Source organism: Ictidomys tridecemlineatus, chromosome 3 (genome assembly GCF_052094955.1).
Source record: "Ictidomys tridecemlineatus isolate mIctTri1 chromosome 3, mIctTri1.hap1, whole genome shotgun sequence".
In the NCBI taxonomy this organism is placed as follows: domain Eukaryota; kingdom Metazoa; phylum Chordata; class Mammalia; order Rodentia; family Sciuridae; genus Ictidomys; species Ictidomys tridecemlineatus.
The window spans coordinates 13685480-13711440 of record NC_135479.1 but is presented as its reverse complement, the minus strand read 5'-3'; the positions used below and the strand labels follow the sequence as shown (position 1 = coordinate 13711440).

The following is a 25961-nucleotide window of genomic DNA, read 5'->3' as shown; positions in this document are numbered from 1 at the left end:
GTTTATTATTAGTACACAATGAATGTCTGGAGTGGTACTTTGAAACAGTATGAATGTCCTGTTCCCCAATACTTGTTTCATTCAATGGTTTTAGTGTTCATGGATGACTGCAAAATGGTCATCCAAACGTGGGCAGTTGGCATTTTTTTTTTTTTTCTAGCTTCGACCTCCAGTTTCCCAACCATGATTCTGCCCCATCTCTTTGATTATGCTGCCTTTGACCAGCCTGGGTTAAGTGACTTCTTAACCTTTGGCACTAACACGTTAATATGTAGGTCTTTCTGAATTTATCACAGCCGGGGTGAACCAGGCCCAGAGAGAAAGCAAACACCTCTGTAAGCTGTATCTATTCATAATAATGGGCACTAGCAACAATTCTAGCTCCTTTGAATGCCTAGGAGCTTCTTCTCCTTTGAAGCTGCATTATGATGATGCCTCCGAGCCTCAGAAAACAAATCAGCACACTGGACAGAATTCCTTTTGCTCCTGTGTCTTTTAGCATCCAGCTCTCAGATCACAAACTGTACCATAAATAGCAATGACCACATCTTAAGGAATCAAACATGATCTGTTTTCCATTGTCCTCAAAATGATACCATTAGACACTGACTGAGTACTGACTTTCCGCTTCATAGGCCAAAGTGAATAACAATCCTTCCAAACTCAAATGGGGGTGTTTTGTGCAGCTCTCTTTTTGCCATGCACTGACTTATTAGAGAAAATTACAGATTTTGTAGGTGGCTGGTTATAATAATCTAAGGTTAAAAACAGAACCATAAAAGTTGAAGACATCAGAGATCAGAGATGTCTAAAAATAAAGTAAATGCTTTTCTTCTTTCTATAATCTTCAATTAGAAGCCATTTAAGGAAGAGATAATCAAATCCAGAGACTTGTAAATATGGATTCTACAGTTCTCCCTGGCACAACTGCTTCACAAATTAATTTTCGTACATTTTGAGATGTGTTAATAAATTATTTTACCCTACTTCCATCCATGTTGCCCTTTGGATGTCAAAAATGCTAATAATGAGACAAACTTCATGATGACTAGTGGAATAACACATCCTTGACAAATACAGCTCTCCTAAAATGAGAAAATCCCCTTTTTATCAGTTGATAACTTCCAGAGGAAGATATTGGGGTCAGAGGGAGAATATTTCTCTCCAAGGCAGTGCAAGTTGAGCTCTGTCAAATCAACCAGATGTCTATGCAGTTCACTCAAAGAGAATCTCGATTTCTCTGGTCAACTTCTGTAGTCACTAAATGAAGTAGTCTCATTTCCTAAAACCAAGAACAATTCCATAATTGAAAACGAGTCTTAGCCAAGCTAATATTCAGAAATAAGATTTGAAAGCCTGCTGGGAAGATCATTCTCAGGATGTGGTGTGAGCTTGCTACACTAGAACGTCTAGAACTTTCTGTTTTCTGTCTCTCTACTCCGTGGATAATCTCATCCATTTCTATCCATAATCACGATTTATGCTTCCTCTGAATTCCAGGTTCATGTATCCGAATGCTTGTCTGCCATTTCCTTTTGAAAGTCTCACTGGAAATTCAAACATCATGTCTAAGATGGTGCTCTTGATTTTCCTCTTGATTTTCTCCTGCACTGTTCCCAGGAGGGAAAGGTCACCACCCAACCAGTCAATAGACTATGCTAGAAATCCTGAGGCCTTTCTAATTTCCCACCTCTCACGGCCCACATCAATTCTACCAGAAAGTCAGTCTGCTTCCAAAAACCTATCCACCCCTCCCTTTTAAATCCTCTGCCACCTTTTCCAGTCCAATCTACAGTTTAGGTTGGGGTTATTGTAGCAGCCCACTGGCTGGACTCCTGCAAGCTTCCATTTTTGCTCTGCTAACACTCACTCACTCTCTATAGAACAGACAGGGGAAACAAAAAAACCCTCAAAAACTTAAAAGCACAAGTCACCTAATACAACATGGGATAACAATCTGGATTCTGGAATGGAAGAGGACACTGGACATCAGTGGGAAAACTAGTGTAATTCTAATGTCTGTGGCTTTGCTAAGTGCATCATGGTTAGGGACGATGTTAATATCAGGGGAAGCTGGGGAGAGGGTATACAGGAACTTGAACTTGAACTTTTACAACCTTAGTGTAAATTAAATGTTATTCCAAAATAAAAATTTTATTTAAAAACTTTTATTAAAAACTTCATAAACAATATCACATCACCCTTTTGTTTAAAATTCTTGAATTACTCCCAGTGCACCAAAATCTAAACTTTTTACCATGGCCCCAGAGGTCTCTCACAACCTGGCTTCCCTATCTTTTGAACCTAGTCTACTTTCTCACTCTAAATGTTCTGGCCAGTGGTTTTCTATTGGTTTCTGGAGATGTTAGGCTGTGTCATAGGCCGGGGCCTTTGGCCTTGTAGCTTCTGTGTGTTTGCTGGGGCTGCCATAAGAAAACGCCATGGGTTGGGGACCTAACCAACAGATAGTTTCACAACTCTGGAGGCTGGCCAAGGTCAAGGTGTTAGCAGGATTGGGTTCTACTGAGGACATTTTCCTAGGCTTAAAGATGGACAGTTCCTTGCTGTGTCCTCACTGGTCTTTCCTTGTGTGTCCCCATCTCCCCCGCTTTTGGTACCGGGATCAAACCCAGGGATGTTTAGCCATCTGAGCCACATCCCCAGCCTTTTTTTATACTTTATTTAGAGACTGGGTTTTGTAAGTTGCTTAGGTCCTCAATAAATTGCTGAGACTGGCTTTGAACTTGCAATCCTCCTGCCTCAGCCTTCAGAGTTGCCAGGATTACAAGCATGCACCACCCATCCAGCTACTCTAGTACTTCTTTGTGTGTCCAAATTTTTCTCTCAGTCAGACTGGTTTAGGGCCCACCCTAATGGCCTGATTTTAACTTAAAATATCTCCAAACACAATCACATTCAGAGGTAACGTCACTTTGGGGTGTGTGTGTGTGGGGGGGGGATATGTCTAAGTCCATCACTGTCCTCTTGGTCTGCAAAGTCCTTCAGATGGCTGGCTGTGTGCTGCACTCAGGTCCCACATGGACACCTCATCTTTTCTGAGAGGCCTTCCTGACTACGTGGCTTCAGGCTGATTTCTCCCTATCCTGTTTATTGCCGTATTAGTATTTAATTACAGCTGTAATTCTTTTCCTTAACTTGTTTATGATCTGCTTCCCTGACTCCCTGAGTAATGGGTCTGTCTTACTGCTGTATCTGCGATATCTCTCCTAGCGCCCAGCAGAGAGTTGATGCTCAAAACTTGCTAAAGAACAAATGGTTTTATTGATAATTCAGACGAAATATGAGTCTCATTTGGAAAAGGTTATTAACACAGTTAACCCAAGGTATGGCCATTACAGTAGCAATATCTAATATCTGTATAGTTCCTAACAGCTTGTACATAAACCAACCTCTAGGAATCTGCCACACTCTGATGCAAGCATTATTTATTATATATTGATAAAAAAAATAAAGACTGAATGGTTAAGCGTTTTGCTTAAGGTCATATAGCTGGAACTTCAATATATACTGATTTTTTTAAATAGATGAACTAGAAACTAAATATTAATTCTGAATATTTCTTTCAAGCAACCTCCAGGGAGAGCTCTGTGAAAGACAGAGCTTAGTTTCCAGGAAATGGAAAAGAACTAGACGTTCTTTCCGTCTAATCAGAGGAGTTTCTTAGCTGCAGAATAATGTCCTTGATGAAATGTGGCTAACCAGAATATATATATATATATTGCCCAAGGGTCGTGGGGGTGGGATGATGGTAACGAATAGTTTTTTTCCTAAACAGTTTTCAGGGGTATGAAGAAGTGAAGACATTTGTAGAACCTGATTTCCTAATTGTTTATTCCTTAAATCTGTTAATTCTCAGTCTTGTGGTCCCTTGGATTCACCTGGGGGAGCTTGAAAAAAAAAATCCCATTGCCTAAACTGTACCTCAGACAAATGAACAGCACTATGGGGGTGGGATGGTGGTGTCCATGACTTGTCCCAGGTGATTTTAATATGCAGCCATGATGGACAGCCACTGGTCTAGCTCCTCACAGTGGGCAGGTGGGGTTGGCCTGTCCCGTGTCCTGCCAAGGGAACATATTCAGACTGTGGAATGGACAGAGGGTGGACTCTAAAACTGCGCACACTCCTGTTTGGAGAATTTAGCTTTCTGGAAGGGAGTGTTACATTCTTCATGTGCATTGGCTTGTTTTCTACCAGTCTGCACCTGGGACCTAGTGAATCAAAATCCCAGCAGGTAGGACCCAGACACTAGCCATTAAAACTTCTCAGGTGAGAGTCCAGCCTGCAGCCAAGGCTGAAACCCACTGCTTTAAATGGTGCCTATTTTGTTTGGAAGCGGAAGCAAAGGTCAGACTGCCCCCATTAACCTCAAGGAACACCAGTAACCTGGCATCAGGTGTCCCAGGAGCAGCCTCTCCTCCAGCTGAACCAGGCCGTGCTAAGCACTGACTCTCAGATGAAGATTTATGGCTTGGATAAACAACAGAACCGTAGCTTGGCATAGCGCCATCCTTCCCAGCACTAATTAAGGCCTAAATAATTCTCATCAGTATGTGTATAAAATAAGTGGGCCTCAATTTAAGACAACATCCCCATTGTGTCCTGGCTAATGTAATCATAGTTTGCAGCTTTTCACAATCATAAATTTACTAATAGTATTTTTAACAAGGATGAGAAGGTATTTCCATCTAGTCACACTGCCATTTTTTTTTTTTACTAGAGTTTAGGTCATGTTAAAAAAATTACTTATATGATAATTGATAATGGGATAACAACATGGACTCTATTCAACCACTAATCAATATGATTATCACTAGCATCTTTCAATTATTGCTTCTTATCATCATCCATTTCATTACATTTTTGGCAGGTAAGGGAGGAAACAGGGTGCAGATAGTAGCATGAAGGATGGGAGCTGAAAGATAAGACCAGACACCCAGAAAATGCCAAGAGATGAACTGAATTTATTAAATAACTTGGCAATGCAGTGAGACAAGACCAACACCCACAACTGCACTGCTTTCTGAACTGATCCCACCCAAACCTCCATGATCAATCCTGGGCAGAAAAACCTTACAAGCACATACAAGCACATGCCATTGGTTTAGGGCTCAGTTTTGAAATCATGGGCTGGACAGAGATGTCTTTTCTTTTTCTTTCTTTCTTTTTTTAAAAAATATTTATTCTTCAGTTTTAGGTGGACACAATATCTTTATTTTACATTTATGTGGTGCTGAGGATCGAACCCAGTGCCTCACGCATGGTAGGCAAGCCCTCTAAACACTGAGCCACAACCCCAGCCCCCCCCCTCGAAAGCTGTCTTTTCATAATTAAAATATTATTAGATAAATATTTATATTTCTTGTGTTCTGATTTTGAAGCATCAGCAAGTGTGAATGAAAACCTATGGAGCCCCCCTTTCTGCCTCCCTGGGACCAACCTTGAACCAGCTGGATGATCAACTGCTGCTGCTGAATATGGAAATTAGAGGAGGGTGACTTGGCAAAGAAGGCTAATCCAGCAGGGGTGGATAAGGAGCAGGCCCACAGGCAGGCTCAGGGTCAGCGTGCTGGGGAGGAGGCAGCAGCACAGGTAACAACAGCTGGCAATTCTTCCAGAGTCAGTCCTCACTCTGCCTGAGGGTTAGTGCTTCTCTTGCAGGCCGGCCTGAGGCTCAAAAAGGCCCAGTTCTTGGCATCAGCAAGGGACGTCCATCTTGGAGTCAGCATCCCCTGATTCTAAGGTGGACAATTTGATATTTTAAAAATACTTAAGGGGCTGGTGACTGTGGCTCAGCAATAGAGAGCTCGCCTTGCCTGTGTGAGGCCCTGGGTTCGATGGGTTCCATCCTCAGCACCACATAAAAATAAACAAATAAAATAAAGATATTGTGTCCAACTACAACTAAATAATACATATTTTAAAAAATATATTTGAGTCCCAGGGTGACTTATTATGCCTTTCATCCCAGCAACTTGGGAGGATGAGGAAAGAGGATTCCAAGTTCAAGGCCAGCCTCAGCAACTAAGTGAGGCCGTAAGCAATTTAGCAAGAATCTGTCTCAAAAGAAAAAAATAAAAAGGGCTGGGGATATAGCTCAGTAGTTAAGCATCCTGGGTTCAATCTTTAGTACCCCCCCAAAAAAAAATAATTAAAAGTTTTAATTGAGACATAATTGTACATATTAATGGGGTGCAGTATGATATTTCAATATGTGTACAATGTGCTCTGATCAGGTCAGGTAAACTGCCATATCCCAGGGCGGGAACTTTTATCTTTATCGTTTATCATTTCCTTGTATTGGAAACGTTGGAAAGGGTAACCAAAGTCCTAGAAAGGGAAAGTAAAAAAGCCAAATTCTAAAGGAGTAGGAAAAAGAACTTAGTACTTGTCAAAAGGGGATACACGAAAATAAATGATAATTTCATGATTTTTTTGGACTATTTGAAATGAAGAGAGGATAAAGCAGAAAATTACAGGGTCCCATCAACCTACAATGGTCACCATGTCCTCCTCTCTGTACCTCTAACACCTGGAGAGATGATCTGAGAGGCATAGAGAAAAGAGAGAAAGCAGAGGAATTTTTTAGAGAGACTAAAAAGATAATTTAAAGCAAAATATCCCCTCCTATTTTCTGACTGTGCCAGGAAAAGCAACTCAGATGCCTAATCTGATCTCATCAAACTTTTTCTGACCATTCTGACGTAGGAAGCACAGCTACGTCAGAATGGTCAGGCCTACTTTAATATCCAATGAGCAGAGCTCAGAGGGCAGTGCAGTCATTAAAAAGCATATGGGGTGCTTTGGGGCAGAGCCACTCGCCTAGCATGGGCAGGACCCGGGTTCGATCCTCAGCACCACATAAAAATAAAGGCATTGTGTTGTGTCCATTTACACCTAAAAAATAAATATTAAAAAAAAGACTTAAGAAGAAATTGAAGAAGACCTTAAAAAAAAAAAAAAGCAGATGGGGAGGGGGCATCATGCTTTGTTAAAAACAGTATATTACATGATTCAATTTTGGAGGAACTGGTTAAAGAATAATAACCAGGGGGCTGGGTTGTGGCTCAGTGATAGAGTGCTCACCTAGCATGCACGAGGCACTGGGTTCGATCTGCAGCACCACATAAATGTAAAATAAAGATATTATGTCCACCTAAAACTTAAGAATAAATATTAAAAAAAGAATAATAACCAGTAACGTGAACCAAAATGTTACCAGCAATCATCTCTGAATTGAGTGATTACTACTGATTTTTCCTTCCTTTAAACTTTTGTCATTTTTTTTTTTACATTTTTCAACTTTTAAAAACTGTGTATTAATTTCCCAATCAGAAAAAAAGCCATTATTTTACAAGGGTTTAAGTTTAAGCTTTAAACACTTAACGATGCTGTTGTGATTTTGAGGAGGTTGGCCAGCAACCTGCCTTTAATTTCAGGCTGCTGATGGGATGGTCCAAAAGTTCCTGTTTGGGTCAGCACCCTAAGGGAATACCAAATACGGGGTTCACATATTTAGTGGGAGGGGAGCACTCCAGGCAGCAGTGTTCTTTCCTCTGGAAAGTTCCCGAAACTCTGGGATAAGGCATATGGCTGCAACAGCTGGCAGGGAGATGGATCAAGTGATGCAGTTTTGAGATCTGGTGAATGCTGTTCTGATCTGAGTTTTTCTGAACCTGGAGTTGGTGATCTTTTTTTTTTTTTTTCTTTTTCTTGAAAGCACCAAGTAGGAAATATTTTAGGCTTTGCAGCCATGTGATCTCTCTTGCAACTACTCAACTCTGCTGCTGAGAAGCAGCTGGGACAATATTACAATATGAGTGTGGCTGTGTTCCAATAAAACTTTATTTACAGAGAATGCAGTTTGCCAATCTCTGAAGAACTCCAGTTTCCCCAGCACAGTTCAAGAAGCTAAGTGATCAGGTACAAGTTCCTGTTAATAGGTGAGTCATTAGATAAGATCCCCCCACCCTCAAGTGAAGGGTTGATTAGAGATGACTTCACAGAAAAGGAAGCACAAGCTTTGGCCATTTAATATGTTGGTCTTTGTCCTCCACATAAACTATGAGTATCGAAGTTTGGAAAGTGAGTCTGCATTTTAAATACCATCCATGTAATTCATACAGGGACATGTTAATAGAATGAGCTTGATCCACCCTTGCTGAGTAAGAAATGAATGAATGATTGTCTTCTACCGAGCTGGTGTGAAATGTAGTTCTTTTTTTTTTTTTTTTTAAGAGAGAGTGAGAGAGAGAGAGAGAGAATTTTTTAATATTTATTTTTTAGTTTTCGGCGGGCACAACATCTTTGTTTGTATGTGGTGCTGAGGACCGAACCCGGGCCGCACGCATGCCAGGCGAGCGCGCTACCGCTTGAGCCACATCCCCAGCCCAAAATGTAGTTCTTGAGTGTCACCTCTTGGGAACTTCTCAAGCTGTATCCAAGTAGATTCCACCTTAAATGAGACATCCTGTGTCCCCAGAGTTGGGGAGAATGTCCTGAACAAAGTAGCCCAGAAGAACAGTCAGGTTGCCAGGTCACATAAAAAGTGTCCCAGGGCTCAGGCCTCTGCTGTTCACTCCCTCCAACCTGTAAGTTAACATAGTGTCTACCTCACAAATACGTCAGTACCTCCTAGAGGAATATAATTCTGCCCAGATATTTCTAGAAGATCAATACAAACAACCAAAGGTTGGGCCTGGCCAATGTCCCTTCTATCGGGTTTCCTAGTTTCTCAGTGACTGATTTGAAGCTGAGGGAGTGTGAGACCTGAGCTTTTGTCCTATGGCTCTTTGGTACCCCCACACCCCCTGTGTCCTATTTTGCCTCACCTCAGTCAAGGCACCAAAGAGGTCAACTTGTCAAGAACTCTTTCTCGCCAGGCTCAGTGCACACCTATAATGTTCACATATGTGTGCATTCACGTATGTGAACATATATGTGCATACCTATAATCCCAGTGGCTCGGGAGGCTAAGACAGGAGGACTGCAAGTTCAAAGTCAGCCTCAACAAAAGCGAGGCACTAAGCAACTCCGTGAGACCCTGTCTCTAAATAAAACATAAAATAGGGCAGAGTGTCCCTGAGTTCAATTCCTGGTACCCCCAAAACAAAACAAAACAAAACTCTTAATCTTGTCCATTTTGACATAGCACCAATCTTTATCTTCTACAAATGCAAAACATGTCAATGAGGTAGAAATGAGCAGGTGAATCCCTGCAGCCTCTTGATCCAAACTCTTTTCCTGACAGGTCCTTGTGGAACCCACATCCTATCTTAGGTGAGCCTCCTGGCTACATCAAAATGTTCACTCTCAAGACGGGAATTTAGAATCATCTCACCCCAAAGAATCTGGGATAAAAGCCAGGTTAGAAGATGGATTTTAAGCAATGTTAATGAACAATGTACTTGGCTAAAATCTAGTTTGGAGTCTGAATGCCTCACGAGGTAAACATTTTGCAGGGGTTCATCCTAGTTTTCATGTGGGATATGTGTGTGAATGCACATATATGTGAACATAAGCATAGTCCAGCCAACAGAAACAGCATGCCCATGTGTACTGGATGATATTCATTTTTCTTTTCTTTCTTTCTTTTTTTTTTTTTTTGAGAGAGAGAGAGAGAGAGAGAGAGAGAGAGAGAGAGAGAGAGAGTGTGTATGTGTGTGTGTGTGTGTGTGTGTGAGAGAGAGAGAGAGAGAGAGAGAGAGAGAAAGAGAGAGAGAGAATTTTGATATTTATTTATTTTTTTTAGTTTTCGGCAGAAACAACATATTTGTTTGTATGTGGTGCTAAGAATCAAACCCAGGGCGCACGCATGCCAGGCGAGCACGCAACCGCTTGAGCCACATCCCCAGCCCATATATTCATTATTCTAAATAAATATTAATGGTCATTGGAAGATGTGTTCTAAATCTAACAGTAAGGAACCAGATTCTGGAGTTCTGAGTTCCCTTTTGTCCTTTCCAGGCTGCAGAGATTTATGCAGAGGCCCATGAAGGTATATACAGATGTATGTACATATGGAAGGTACATACAGATGAGAAAAAGAAAAGCTAGGCCACACAATAATTCCAGGGAGAAATCCCAGGGAAATAACCCTCAGAGATCTAAGGCCAGAACATTTCTGGGGTCCCGGTTCCAGATGCTGGTGCTGGCCCCGACCATATGAGGGACACTCAGAGCCCAAGAGGCAAGCATAGCACAGAACGAGAGGGCTACTCACGCTGTCGTTGCTTCCTTTGTTGTCCTCATACTTGGTTTCTATATGAATGGAGAATTTCGGCAGAAAGGAACACTATGGAGAAAAAACAAACATGCATTAGCACAAGCTCTCTCTGCTCTGCACATGCTCAGTACAGCCTCTGCTCTCCTCACCATTTGGTTGGGAGCACGGCTCTAGAGCAGAAGTGTTGATCTACTACGGCGATATCCCTATGCACTTACGAAAAGCCACCTTTAGGAGCATGAACACAATTTCTTCCAGAAGTCAGGCCAGAGAGAGAACCCAACAGGAATACGTTCTGTGGGTCCTGCCACCAGCTTTGGAAAAGCAAATCCCTAAAACAGAGGTCAACTCTGTTCTGGAGAGCTAACCCTGGGGAGCAACTGCCACTATTGGATAAATGGGGGGTCTGCTTTAACTTTTATATAAATATTCATATAAAGTTAGGGAGGTAGTACAGTAGAACTTTAAAAGTTAGTCAGAACTGGCTTTTAATATGACTTTGGATAAGTCATTTAACTTCTCTGAACCTCAGCAGTATTAAACAGGAATTATAATTATTAACTAAGAATGGCATTGTGAAGGTTAAATAAAATGATGTGCATAAATATAGTGGCAGAGTGTGTGCTTAGCATGTGTAAGGCCCTGGGTTTAATTTTCAAAACAAAATAACAAAAATAACACACACATATAAAAATATGTAAATATAATATAAATAATGCTGAGCACTAAGTTCGCATTCAACAAAACTCAGTGATCCATATGAGGCTGCAGCTGAGCTTGACCAGAAAAGGCAGCCCCTCTTGCTGGCTGCATGAGGGACACCACAAACCCGGACTGCAGCTCGGCCCTAGTGTTCCAGATTGTCTCATTTTGTGTATCCAGTAGATCTTAAGAGGTAAGGCAGCTTGAGAAGAGGATTTTGACAAATGTTGGTGTAACTACCCTCCTGCTAGCTAGCACTGAGCTGGCCATTACTTTTTGGATATAGGATTGGAAGGCTAATGGGTAAAATGACCCAGGGAGTCCACTGGGAGCTGCAGGTGTTGGGGAAATGAGACTTCACTTGATCTGATCACAGTCCCAAGAGGCTGGGTCTTTATGTACTTATCTTTTACTCAGGGAATGTGCTTTCAACATCAGCACAGTCTGAATACTTTCAGATTCTCTCTCATGTATTCTTTGCAACAATCCTAAGGGGTGGGTACTGTTATTATTATCATCGCCCCTGCTTTCAAGATGAGGAATGGAGGCACAGAGAGGTTAAATAAATGACCCATAACCACAGTTATGCATCTAGAGTCAGGTGTGAAAGCAAAGTGGGCTGGTCCCAGTGTCCATGCTCTTGACTACTACCCCAGTGCTTCTCACAGGGCGTGTCTGGTCTAGCAACAGCAGCATCACCCTCAAACTAGTTAAAAATGGAAATTCTCAGGCTGCACACTAGACCAGTTGAATCAGAAACCCTAGAGTGGGGTCCAGCAATTTATGTTTCACTTGTTCAAGTTGGAAAATCAGCTCACTCTCCCATGCATGGGAAGGAAACAGAGTGTACCGTCTAAAATCCAAAAGTCCACAAACACCTGCCCTCATCTCTTGGGCTCCATCCCCACCATGACCATGCTTCCGTTTTAGAGCCCCAGGGGCATCCGTATGAGAAGGCAGAGGTCTTGGACATGCTAGGGATAATTTTCCTGGCATCACATGCCTGTGTGCATTCTGCATCCATCTGTCTGAATCTGAGTGAAATAAGCAATCTGAACCGTGACTAAGGAAACACAGAAACAATCAATCCCAACGATTGCCTTTATGGAGAATGAGGCCCTGTGATTATTCATTAACACCTTTTCTGCTGATTTCTCTCCAACCTCTCACTTGGTAAGTGAGGCCCTCATGCCCTGTTCCAAAGGGTTCTAGGAGGGTCTGCTTATTGAGACCCTGGAGAATTCAAAGCCCCCAGCAGACCTTTGAGAGACTCATAAACATGAGGGTCTTGGCCTAGAGGCCCTCTTAAAAATAATCAGCCTTCAAGTGGATCAATTCTGTACTTTTAAACCCATTATTCATCTGAGGGCCAATCCAATGAGTGGCGGGACAACAGGGCCATGCAGGGTGTGAGTAGACCTAGGGGGTGCCATGTAGAAAATCATAAGGATTTTGCATCAGTTGAACCTCCAAAACCACTAAACTAGGTCAAACAAATGAATCTTAGCATTTGGGGTATTAAACTCAAATATGAAATGCAAAACTCTTATGCAAATTAGCAGGTGCTGTTATTTTTGAGTCAAAGACTCAGGTTATTTTCATGTCAGAATGGCAACCTTGCCCTGAGGTTGGGAGCGCACCTGCCTGTGGCAGCGGAAGGATGGGAACCGGATGGGCCAACTCCAGGCTGGTCAGTGCTTTCTCTGCTAATCCCTTTGGGATACCTGACAGCTAGTTCTTGAAGTCCTGGAGTGTGCAAGTGCCTAAAAAGTTAAAAATCAGAAGTCTGTAGCTCTAGGCATTTTCAGACCTGTCATTAAACTCTTTCCAGTAAGATGTCCATCTTAAGATAAACTTCTGCATGTCCCATGCAGGCTAGTGGTTGTAAAAATTCCAGCACACAAATCCTAGAAATCTATAAGTGTTAGGCCCCAGCACTTGGCTTTGCCCTTCCTATCTCACAACTGATCATTTTGATCTAGGCTTTGACGAGAACATAGTTGCTGTGACAGAAACACCTACAACTTCCCTTTCATCCACTGCAAAACTTCTGCGTATTAAGTTATACTTCTTGTTCTTGGTGAATCAGAGAAAGATGTCTTTTTCCCAGTGCAAAATAATATGAAGAAAAGCCCTGACACATTTGAACCAGTTGACTTAGGCTCAAATCCAAGACACAGTGCGCTTTGGGCAAATTCTTTTATCAGCCCCAGCCTAAGTTTCTCCATTTATAGAATGGGGATAATACTCTTCTCTGTGGAGAATATCAATGAGGTCAGGCAGGTAAGGCCCAGCATAGCACTTGGCATGTCACAGGTGCACAGTAATAATAAACATTCCCAAGATGCTTCTTTGGAACCTTGTCTCAGTGATAATTTACATCTTCTCCCTGCCTCCTTCCCACAGCCTGAAAAAATATTCTTAAAAAAATAAATGATCACAAAGTTCTTTGTTTCTTCCTTTATCTATAACCAACCCCAATTCTGTCTTTACAATCAAATATATTTAAAGAGTAGTCAGTGCTGGTCAGCTCTACTCTTTTGGTCTCTCGACCTCTTCTCAACCACTACAATTTGGTATGGAGATGACTGATTTGCAAAACATTTCCAAATCAGCACACTTTTTTTCATCTGCACCCTAGAGACCCCTACAGAGGTTGAAATGACCCAGCAACTCCTCTGTCCTTTACAGCAGTTTTTGCTCAATCCCTCTTCCACCTTCAGTGGAAGTGATCCCTCCATCCTCTTCTTGTTCCAAAACTTTGCCCCTGGACATCTCATCTGTTTCTGATTTGCCCATGACCATTCTTTGCAGGTACCTCTCAAATCAACCTCTAATTCCAACCTCTCTTCTTACATTTCAGCTGCCCAAAGGCCACGCCCAGATGGTCTCACAGGTACACCTGACCTGAAATGTCTGCACTGAACTTGAATGTTCTCCTTCCCTCTAGTAATTTTCTAGGGTGCGGGTGAGGGGACAAAGTACCACAAATTCAGTGGTTAAAATAAAAGACATCTGTTCTCTCACAGTTCTGAGGGTTAGAAGTGGAAATCAAGGTATTAGCAATGTGGATTCCCTCTGAAGATTCTAGGGTCTAGAAGCCCCAAGCAGTCTTTGGTTTGTGGCTACATAGCTTTAGCCATTGTCTTCAGCTTCATATCACCAACCAGACGATGAGCTCCAATCCTGTCATTCTCCAACAGGAGGATCCTCCTTATACCCCATCACCACAGGGAATGGCTTCTGTGATGGTTACCACAGTTTTCAGACCTCCAAGCATCTCTTTGAAGTTTGCTCACATTAATACTTTTGCTGCAACCAAATATACCTCTATCCTAGACATTCTCAAATATGCAGAGGGAGAAGTGAAACTCTCACTTTTCCAGTCTTTAATTTTCTCAAAATATGTGCAATCCCATAAAGATTCTGACATTTCCCTTGAGTGAGGGGGATTCCATGCCACTGAGGGACCTGTCATGAGGGGTGGGAGTGGAAAAGAAGTCAGGCACTCTGCTATAACCACACTTGAACCTGCTCCAAGAAGAGTGATATCAGGATTGTCAGCCATTAACCTAAAACTAGAAGATGGCAAAGGAATTTGGAAGACTCTGTGCTTTCTATAGTGTAGTCACCTGAAAACGAAGGGTGCTTCAAGTTCCATGAGGCCCACAAAATGCAAGAGAGAGTTCTGAGACAGCCCCAGACCCCACCCCATGGTGCACGTAAGCTATGGGATCCTCCCCTTCTGTATATGATGGGACATTGCTCCCTGGATTGGTCCCTCGAGCCATCACAGGGAGCACAGGCTTTGACGGCTGCCAAGGAGATGAGATGCTCACTCCTGATACTCTGTCACAGTATCCGTGACTTCATTTTTTAAAAGCAGAAATTCTTTTGTTGGCTTTGAAGCTGTGAGAAGGCCAGGTGGCTAGGAACTGAGGAAGGCCTCTGGGAGCCGAGAGAACAGCCAGCTGGAAAAGGAGACCTCTGTCCTACAACCACAAGGAATTTCATCCTGCCAGCAACCGATGGGCTTGCTTGGAAGAGGACCCTGAGCCTGGGGTGAAACTGGAGCCTTGGCTGATAGCTCAGTATCCACCTAACCAAGGATTCAGTTAAACTGGGCCTCAACTCCTGACCATGGAGACTGCAAAATAATAAATTCGTGTTGTTTTAAGTTGCTAAGTTTGTGAAAATTTTACACAGCAATAGAAAACCAACACACTCAAACTGCCTACTGTTTCCCTTCTGAATCACACCCCTGGCCTTCATCCGATGAAGCATCATTCGCTGTGAGCTCTGAAGAGTCCAGGGCACTGGGGAATTCATACTCTTTCTGACTTAGTCATTTCACCTATGATATTATCTGCCCTGTCATTGGCCATTGCTTATCGCCCAGGGAGATATTTATGAGTAACTGATGCCAGTAAGCTCATCGTTAGCTGCTGTCCACATAGCAGGCTGCAGGCCCACAGAGAGGAAGTATGGTGGGTCAGGCAAAAAACCAGAGGTTTTGCAGTGAAACACACTTTATTTCAAACCCCAGCTTTGTTTCTCACAGATTGGGCAAATTCCTTAATCCTCCTGAGTTTTGGTTTCCTCATCAATAACATGGAGACAATGCCAGTCTCATAGCAGGAAGTAAGGATTAATGAGACAATTCCTTAGGCCCTCAATAAATTGCCGAGGTCAGCCAGTGTCTGGCGGAAGAGGGACTGGAGAAAGGCTAGCCTACTCCATGGCACCTCTCTCCACGAAACCCATAAGTGATGCAAGAGCAAATGGAGCTGGGTGGTGGGCTTGCTGGAGTGGTGGCCATAGATAGGTCACCTGACTGGTATTCCCATAGTGCAGTGGCCAAGCCATGGAGCAAATCTGGGCTTTTCCTGCCTCACTCTGACTCTCTGGCCTGCTCTGCTGCCAAGGGCATGTGGCACATTATCCAGGATCTGTTCTCAGTGGCTCCTTCTTCCGGGCAGGGGCCCTTTCCCTCTCCTCTTAGATTCCTTTGACCTCCTGCCAACTACATGCTGGGAAACAAGAACTCTCCCAGGGCTCCAGTCACTTTTTTCCCTCCTGGATTGAAAAGCTTTATGCCCCCTGTTCACTCAGCTAAATTACAAAGACTGAGACTCAAGAAATTAAGAAACAGCATAAAAAAAGCAGACGTCAGAAGCTCCAGGGCCACCATCAGTGACTGCTTACAGAAACAGGATAAGGGGCTCCTGTCCCAGAGGCTGGGGAACATTGAGGAAGCATATTTGCCCCTCCCTTCATGTCTCAGGCTCACTCTATATCTGGAATCCTCTTTCTCATGAAGCATCTTTCTCCCTCTCTCTTCTGGACCAGAGGTGCAGCTTGGAAGGGAGAATAAAGGAAATACAGGAAATGTTCCCTAGCCGGGCGCTGTGGCACACACCTGTAATCCCAGCAGCACGGGAGGCTGAGGCAGGAGGATCACAAGTTCAAAGCCAGCCTCGGCAATTTAGTGAGGGCCTAAGGAATTGTCTCAAAAGAAAAAAAAAAAAAAGAAGAAGAAAATGTTCTCTTAATTATGACCAGTGTTTGTTTTGCTTTCAACCCCTTTAAAAGCAGTAGCTAGAGTCATGAAGAAATCAGAGCATGGGGCAGGAGCTCTCCTGGAACTTCATCTTTGACTTTCTATCTTGGATCCTCCCAGACCAGAAGAATCTATTAGTGTCGCTGTCATCTGCTCCCCACCCTGACAGGCATCTTTCATTGGCCTTCCAAACCCAATGAAATCCACTGGGATGAAGCTCATATTGCAAAAGGATCCTCAGGTACCTGTAGAATCTCCAGCATCTAAAACTCAATGTGCAGAAAGGGGATGGTTCTTTCTTTGCTGAATATTTAAATGCATCTAACTCGGAGTTTTAAGAACTGAGGTGGGATCTGTGGTCAGGGAGAGGAATGCCAGGAAAGATGCAAGGCGTCTGGGCCTCCCCAAGAATAATTTACATACCCAGCTCTCCCAGGTTCAGTGCCGGGAAATGAAAGCAGCATATTCAAAACGCAGGGCAGAACTGCATCCCCAATTCACTACAGAGAGGCTTGCGGAAAAATGAAAGAGCTATTTTTGGTCCTGTGATTGATTAGGGTTGCTATGGAAATAAGAAACAGTTATGAGAACAAAACTAACTATAAGCAAACCAAAGTCTTAAAGAGAAAGGGTCAGATGCATGGGGGGGGGGTTTCTGGGTGGTGCTGGAAATCCTAGCTGTTTCTACACCTGCTCGGGGACAGGGATTGGTGGCTGCTGAGAAAGAGGCCTTGGGGGATGAGTCTGAGGCTCTCCAGGGCCCAGGCCTGCAGAAACAGAATGTCAAAGCTGGGAGAATCTGCCACCATTCATTTCGAACATTACTGTCCAAAGATATTGTACTCCCACAGCAAAAACTGTAGGTGTGCCAGGCATGGTGGGACACACCTATAATCTTATAGGCTTGGGAGGCTGAGGTTGAAGGATCACAAGTTCAAAGCCAGGCTCAGTGATAGTGAGGCCCTAAACAACTTAGACCTAGTCTCAAAATAAAATATAAAAAGGGCTGAGGATATGGATCAGTGGAAAAGCACCCCTTGGTTCAGTCCCTAGTAAACGAAAACAAAAAACAAAAAAAGTGACACCAGTTGGCAATATAAAACAAAAACAATATTCTCTTTAACAGTGTACTTTTAAGACCTATTCCATGATGCCTCATCTGTTGGGCTTGTTAAAATCAGGTATAAAGTCTCTGCAGATTTGGTGAAGTCCCAGAGAGTACCCTCAATCTCAGGAGTTGATTTTTCCTTTTTTAAAAATTACTGTATCTAGAGGCTGGGGCTGTAGCTCAGTGGCAAAGCAAGTGCTTAACCATGGGTTTGATCCCCAGCACCAAAATAAATAATTAGCTTTATTCACACAATTTGTCCACTTCAAGTATACAAGTTAATGTTTGTTAACGTATTGACAGAGTTGTGCATCCACTGCCATGATCTAATTTTAGGACATTTCCATCACCCACTGACTGTCACTTCCTAGTTCTTGCCTCCCCTCAACACCACACCATAAGCAACCACTACTCTCTGTCTCTGTGACTTGTTTATTCTAGATGTTTCACATAACTAAAATCGTATAGCATGCAGTTTTTTGTTTCTGGCTTCTTTCACATAGCATGACGTTTTGAAGGCTCATTAATGTGATTACCTGTACAGGTACTTTGTTCCTTTTTTTCTGAAAAGACTAATATTCCATTGTATGGATATACCACTTTTTATTTATCCATTCTTCAGCTGATGGCCATCTGTTTCTGCACTTTGGCTATTAGGAATAGTGTTGCCAGAGGCATTCTTGCACAAGTTTTGGTAGAGGCATATGTTTTCGTTGCTTTTGGGTATGTACCTAGAGTAGAATTGCTGGATCCTGCCGTAACTAACCTTTTCAGGAACTGCCAGATGGCTACGTTACTCCAAAGCAACTGCCACATTTTATGTGCCCACAAGTAGCATATGAGGGTTCCAATTTCTCTACACCCTTGACAGCATTTGTTATTGCCCACGTATTTCTTTATCCTTGGACGTTCTGGAATTTCTTTGGATCAAAATGATGATTTGATCCAAAATGATGATTTCCAAAGTAAAAACAGTCAACATACCACATGTCCAGACATGACCCGACACTGAGACAGCAATGAAATCTTATTTCTACTGGACTACTATCAGTGGGCATCTTTTCAAGTGTTTGCTATATATGATTCTGCCCATTAATGCACTAACGCTCATACAACTACAGGAAGGTCTACTGCCAGGACCCCCATGTTACAGAGGAAGAAACAAGAGCACAGAGAAGTCTAGTAGCTTGCCCAAAGTCACATGATAAATACACAAGGCTGTCTGGCCCTGGAGTTCAAGCAGCCTCTTAAGAATCAGGAAAGCACGCAAGGGTTCCAGGACAGCGCAGCTTGAAGCTCAGTGGAGCTGCAGGCTTTGCTTCTCAATATGACTGGTGGCCACTAACAGCAGAAAAAGGATGTGTGTGTGTGTGTATCCCTCCCGTGACAGATGTGCCCTGCTTCACCCAAACCCAAAGAAGGAAAAACAGGAGTTACCTGACAGATATATTGGAGAAGTAATTATTCGTTTAAGAAATTCACAGTAGTGATCCTTTAAATGCCAAAATATCCTAGCACCTAGAAATTTAATAATTTCTCAGGCTGGGACTGTGGTGCAGCAGTAGCGCACTTGCCTGGCATGTGTGAGGCACTGGGTTTGATTCTCAGCACCACGTATAAATAAATAAAATAAAGATCTATCAGCAACTAAGAAAAAAATTTTTTTAATTTAATAATTTTAAAAATTGAAACTAAATATGATAGTTTAGATTAATTTACATTGTAGAAGTGCTTTTAAAACCATATGCACAACTCCAGGGAGGGCACAAATTTTCCGATGCAAAAAGAAAAAATAATTACAAATAAACAAATGCTCATTAACTACATTATCAGTCTTATAAAAAAATGTGAAGCAAGGCACAGGACAAACCCCTGTAATCTGCTACACTGGAGGCTGAGGCAGGAGGATTGCAGGTTCAAGGACAACCTCAGCACTGAATGAGACTCTGACTCAAAAAAATAAAAAGGAGGAAGTAACTCAGTGGTAGGCTACCCCTTGATTCAATCCCCATTAGCACACAAAACAAAAGACAGAACAGCCCACACCTGTAATTCCAGTGACTAGGGAGACTGAGAAAGGAGGTCCTCAAGTTCAAGGCCTGCCTGGGCAATTTAATGAGACCCTGTCTCAAAATAAAACTACAAAGGGCTGAGGATGTAGCTCAGTGGTAGATCACTTGCCAGCATGTATTAGGTTCAATCCGCAGTACCATGAAAAACTTTTTTTATAATGGTTGGATTTTATATAAACATCAGTCTTTCCAATAAGCAGAAAATATTCAAATCCCATAAAAAGAAAATAAAGACATCAATGATATCCCCAGATAACTATACTATCACTAAAAAAAAGTCACAAAATTACCAAAAAGTTCTTAAAATTTTAGTCCACTTTACCTTGAAGAGTACATTATAAAAAACACCATCAAGTAGATGAAGGAGGTGCAAATAGGCAGGTCTGGGGACTGCTATTTCGGATGGCTCCTGCCTCACATACATCACATGGACTTTTGGAGAAAGACAGGATAAAGTGGTGCTACACTCAATAGTTTTCAAACCACTTTTAATTTTTATTTCTTAATTTACTTTGTGGTGCTGGGGGTCAAACCCAGGGTCTCAGATGCACTTGGCAGTGCTCTACCACTGAACTACAGCCCCAGTCGCAAACCACTTCCCAAGTGGCATCAGAGTCCTTTCAGTAAATAAAATATGCAGGGACATGATGGCCACTGAGGCATATGCACAGAATGTTTCCAACCAAGAGAAGGACAGTTTGAAAGCCACTCATTGACAAGAACCCTCAGCCCAACCACTCAATGCCTCATTCACCAACCCAAATTCTCCCATGTCTGAGATTAGCACTTTACAAGATGGTTTGGAATCCAGAAAGTTAAAGGGAATATTGGAGAAGCTGGTTTGGGGTTGATGAAGTACTTATAAACTTTTAAAAGATCGTTAACTTTTAGCTTTCGTTCCTTCCACGGTCTCACTATGTTGTCTGGGCTGGTTTCAAATTACTGAGCTGCAGCGATCCTCCTGCCTCAGCTCCTAAGCAGCTGGGACTACAGGCATGTGTGCGCCACCACACCAGGTGCTCCTTCTAACTTTTATAGGAACTGCACACGTTTTTCTCTTGCCATCTTATCCTGTCAGCATGTGGCACATGGTGCTGTCAGTGAACAGGAAAGTCCACACAGACTCTACCTTCTGTCTAGTGGAGTTCTCCCGAAGATGACCTCGCTTTCTGGTATTCTATTCTACATTATCACATTAAATGAACTCTAAGGCCCTATGGGGAATTTCAACTTGAGATGGAACACTACTACAATTGGATGTGCAAATGTTTCTACCTTTTATCAACAGAGGACTCACATCTAGAATGTTCCACAAAGCTAGTAAGATCAAGTACACAGAGTTTAGGGTTTTTGAATGCTGGAGGTAGAGCTACTAAAAAGTAAGTGAGAAAGGCCATTGTTGCTTGTAAAATAGGAGACAGTGGTAATGAATGAGTGTGAAGAGATAGTTTGTATACAGATCTATTTTGGTTTTGTTTTCTTGTATCTCACTCTTTTGGGGGTGGGAAGTAGGTGGACAGAGTACTGAAGATTGAACCCAGAGATGCTCTATTACAGAACTACATCCCCAACCATTTTTATCTTATTTTGAGACAGGATTTCATTAAGTTGCTGAGGGTCCTGCTAAGTTGCCCAGATAGGTTTTGAACTTGTGATCCTCTTGCCTCAGTCTCCTCAATAGCTGGGATTACAAGTATGTGCCATCGTGCGAGGCTGGTATCTAAATGTGAAAGTAGCTTTCTACTTTCTTCATCTTAATTGGGAAATTTTTATGCTTCCACATTGACAGAAATTTTGCCCATATTTAGAAGGCAAAATTTAAAACTGTTGTGTGCATGGAAGATCTTTAATACACACATCAATTTCAAGAAGGTATGCCTGCCTAATGTCCATCTGCTCAGAATCTCAGTCTTTATTCAGGCAAGGATGAAAAGGAAATAAGGGGGTAACTTCTTGAGTCCTTTTGCTGTTCTGGGCTATGTGTGATTTTATCCATAGATAGGACGGGTGGCAGGCTAGTTGGGAAAAAAATTGCAAAGAAGGCAGTTTCAGAAATTGAGGAGAGGAAGCAAGAAGAGGAAAAAAAAAGTATAAGAATTTTAAAGCAAAGAGAAGGAGAGAGAGGCAAGCAATTAAATGTAAATAAGGGAGATGAGGATGAATCAGAGTCACTCCCCAAATATATGCTGTATAGGAAGAAGACGGTGGCCAAGAAGAATAGTGGGATCTGAAGGAGAAGTGGAGGAGGATGAGAGGAAGGGAGTGTGTGGCAGGCAGAGCATTAAAACAGCCGGAAAACAGCTGCTTGCCTCTCAGCCCACAGCAAGGAGATGCATCTCGGCCTCCCGGCGCCTCACACGGAGGCTTCTGTTCATTCATTAGTTCAGTCATTGATGGAGCCTCGTCCTGTCCTCTGACATGCTGAGTCAACAGCAACTCGCTGGAGAAGCAAGGCTGGGAGGGAGACGGAGCTGAATATGTGAATGAAAGCATCTTTTCTGAATGGATGAAGGTCTGCTATTGGCACTTCTAGGAAAACTGAGCAGGGACACAAAATGAAGTTTCCTACAATTGAAGGCTGGACTCATCGAAGCAGAAATAAACAGAGGATGCTTGTGAATACTGATGGTTGAGCTCAATTATGCAAGGCAAAGATGTAGAGAGACAGGCTGACCACATCAAATGCAACTGAACTGCACATAAATAACAGGATGGGAATGAGTAGGTGGGACTCTCCAGATGGAGGCCGGCATATGGCCAGGTAGGAAATTTTCAGATGGCAAGCCTTCTCAGCTAAAACCTGCAAGAATCACCTCCCTCCTTTTTTTTTTTTTTTAAAGCTTTATTTATTTTTTTAATGTGGTGCTGAGGATTGAACCCAGTACTTCAAACCCAGTGCTCTACCACTGAGCCACAAACCCAGCCCAAGAATCCATCCCTTTTAATCAGCTGGATAAATTTGTTGTTATTAAAATATCCATAAAATCAGAAGTGAAAACATGGTTAGAATGTTTCAGCAACACTTATCTGGATAGAAATTCAGAGTATCTTAATGATTACAAAGCCTAATAGATAGGGGGAGGGTAATTTTACATTTGCTTTATTTAATCACTGAAATGCTCTATTTTAGAGTTTGTCCACAGTCATTTGTATCTTATTTTATTGGTACCAGAGATTGAACCCAGATGCTTAACCACTTCCCCAGCCCTTTTTATTTTTTACTCTGAGACAGGGTCTTGCTAAGTTGCTGAAGCTGGCTTTGAACTTGCAGTCCTCCTACCTCAGCCTCCCCAGTTGCTGGGATTACAGGCGTGTGCCCTGGCACTGGGTATATATTTTATTTTTACAGAAAGAAATCTTCCCTGCAAAATCATTCCACTTGTGTCATTCTCACCAACTTGAATTGAATATAACTCCACAGATATTGGTAAACTGTGGAAAAGAAATCATATTTTCTAGTAGACCAAGTAGAAAATAAAACAACAAAGAAAAGGAGATCTCCTAGGACAATCTTCTATTGAACATCCCTACAAAAATACTTTTCTTTTCTATGCAAAGTAATGCTGAGTGACAATCTTGCAATGTTACGTTAAAGAAGCATATTTTCTATTCTCTCCCCTCAAAATGGCTGGATTAATTTTCTCTGAAGAACAAAGAAGTCCTTGGGAACAGCCAGCAGAATGAAAGTGGGGTCACCTGAGCACACAAACTGTCTGTCCCAAACTCCGGTTCACCAGGTGTTCATTTGTGGAGACAAGCTCCAGGTCCACAGAAGGGCCCTGGCACATCTGTGAATAAGCTGCTTTTCAGGTTCACATGTTAAAAGGATTGGTCCCCAAAGTGGGGCTTTTGGGAGGTAGGTGGCCTTTTGGGGAGGCCTCATGAGAAGACCTTAGGTCACTGGAGGGTGGAGTGCCCACAAAGGAGAGAGAGTGGGCTCCAGGTCTCTTCCTTCCTCTTTTACATCGCAGTCATCAGGTTAGCAGTTTTGCTCAGCCCCCGTGCACTCCAGCCATGATGTGCTATCTCACCACACGTCTAGTGACAGGGCCAATCATCACGGACTGAAACCTCCAACCTAGTGAGCCAAAATAAACCTCTTCTCTTAAAAAGCTCATCACCCCAGGTAATTTGTTATAGTGACAGAACACTGACTAACACAGAAACATCACTGAATGCATCAACTCCCTGTATCCTAGTGTCCTGCTGCCTTTGCTGTGCGCCTTAACAGAAGTGACTTTGCTTGAAAAGGAACTTAACGTGTTCTGTGTCACCTGATTCTAAAACAACAAAACATTTTCATTACTGTTGGCATTCTTCAAAAAACTTTGTTGTTTGAATAATAATAACCTTCAGGTAACATATAAATAAGATTTTAAAAAGGATAATATTTACTGAAATAGAATTGGTCTATTGGCTTCTTTAGTGGGCCCTGGTCCTAAGGGAAGTTTCTGGAACTCCCGTACATTTTAAAAGGCTGATTTTGCAAAATCTATGCATGTTTATTCAAAATTCATGGATAAATAAGTGTGGGAGGGGCTGTGGCTGTGGCTCAGTGGTAGAGTGCTTGGCTGCCACGTGTAAGGCGCTGGGTTCAATCCTCAGCACTGCATAAAAATGAAATAAAGATATTGTGTCTACCTATAACTAACTAAATAAATAAATAAATACATACATGTGGGAAATATTGCATACCACAGTTCCCTTTGGAGATCCAGAGTGCACTTTAGCTAGTAAAGGCTTGGAGGAGCCCTGGAAGAATAAAATCTGTTGACTCTGTATGTCCCTTCCCTTACTTATTTGGCTGTGTGCCACCATAAATGGTAGTTATAAATGGTTCTAGCTTATTCCATCCAAATGCTCTATCATCTTCTCCATGAGGGTCCTCTTCAGTGCCCTCAACTGCAGCGCTGTTCCCTAACATGTCCCTGCTTATATGGCCCTGTTCCTAAGGAAATGAAACTTTCCCTTGTCCCAAAAATCAAGTACAAAATTGGATATTAGAGCTAGTTGTGACGTAGATACAAGTTATTTCCTAATCAGCTAACTTGTATCTCCATGCCCCACAGAAGGGACACTTGGAGATGGCCAGATGGTTCTCTAATCAGCCTGGGATGATAAATAAATGTATTCCTCCCTGGACTTATCACTGATTTCCTAGTTAATACAGTTTAGAAGCTACAACTACTCTTTGGTTGGAAGGTCAGGGAGAGGAGGTTTAAGAAGGGAGAGAGAGAGGGCCGAAGAACGGAGGTCATCAGTCTGTATCTCTTTGGGTTACTGGGGAAGCTCACGAGGCCCGGACTGTAAGTGAAATTCCCACCCAAGACAGTTCACTGCTTCCAGAAAAATACTCCAATCTTCCTACTGCCGCTCCTGGGAAGATAACCTGAGTTTACACTGGGTGACCGATGACAGGTTCTCAGCTGTGAACAGCTTTTGCCCTCTTCCCCAGGCTTGTCTAAACCAGCCCTCAACAAGACCATCTCTCACGGCAGCGTAATGCTGTTTGAGGCTCTCATAGTCATTTCGTCCTCCCTGCGTTCTTACAATCTTCTTTTCCTACTTGTGTTGTCTAAATAATGAAAATGTTGGGTAACAGTGGACTCTTCCTCATGGCCTCCTCTCCCTGTGGAACGGTCACCATTTTTACTAATGGGAAGGTGTATCCTGTTTGTCCTTGCCTCTTCCGTGGATTCTTTTTTTTTTTTTTTTCCCCTTTTTGGTATTAGAGTTTGAACCTAGGGATGGTTTACCACTGAGCCACATCCTTAGCCCCTTTTTAAAAAATATTTTATTTAGAGACAGGGTCTCGCTGAGTTGCTTAGGGCCTTCCTAAGTTGCTGAGACTGGCTTTGAACTCACAATCCTCTTGCCTCAGACTGCTAAACTGCTGGGATTATAGGCATGCTCCACTGCATCTGGCTTCCATGGATTTTTTTTTTTTTTTTTTTTTGGGTGGATACTGGGGATTGAACTCAGGGGCACTCAACCATTGAACCACTGACCAACATCCCCAGCCCTACTTTGTATTTTATTTAGAGACAGGGTCTCACTGAGTTGCTCAGCGGCTTGCTTTTGCTGACGCTGGCTTTGAACTTGGGATCCTCCTATCTCAGCCTCCCAAACTGCAGAGTATACAGGCATGTGCCACCGTGCCCAGCTCTCCATGGATTCTTAATAAAGGATAAAATGTGATGGAGAGGAGTGGTCATGAAGCAATGTATATATACATTCTAGGTCACTGTTATCAACTCACTATAACTGAGGTCT

General features: G+C 42.6%; 1 protein-coding gene across 1 annotated transcript in view; it reads right to left on the bottom strand.

The window, feature by feature from the left end:
* Pitpnc1 (phosphatidylinositol transfer protein cytoplasmic 1) overlaps window positions 1-25961 on the bottom strand; it is a 254378-nt gene that overhangs the window by 82945 nt on the left and 145472 nt on the right. The window contains exon 5 of the mRNA XM_005328225.5: window positions 10244-10315. Within this exon, the coding sequence (XP_005328282.1) occupies window positions 10244-10315 (72 nt within the window). The remainder of the gene's footprint in view (window positions 1-10243; window positions 10316-25961) is intronic.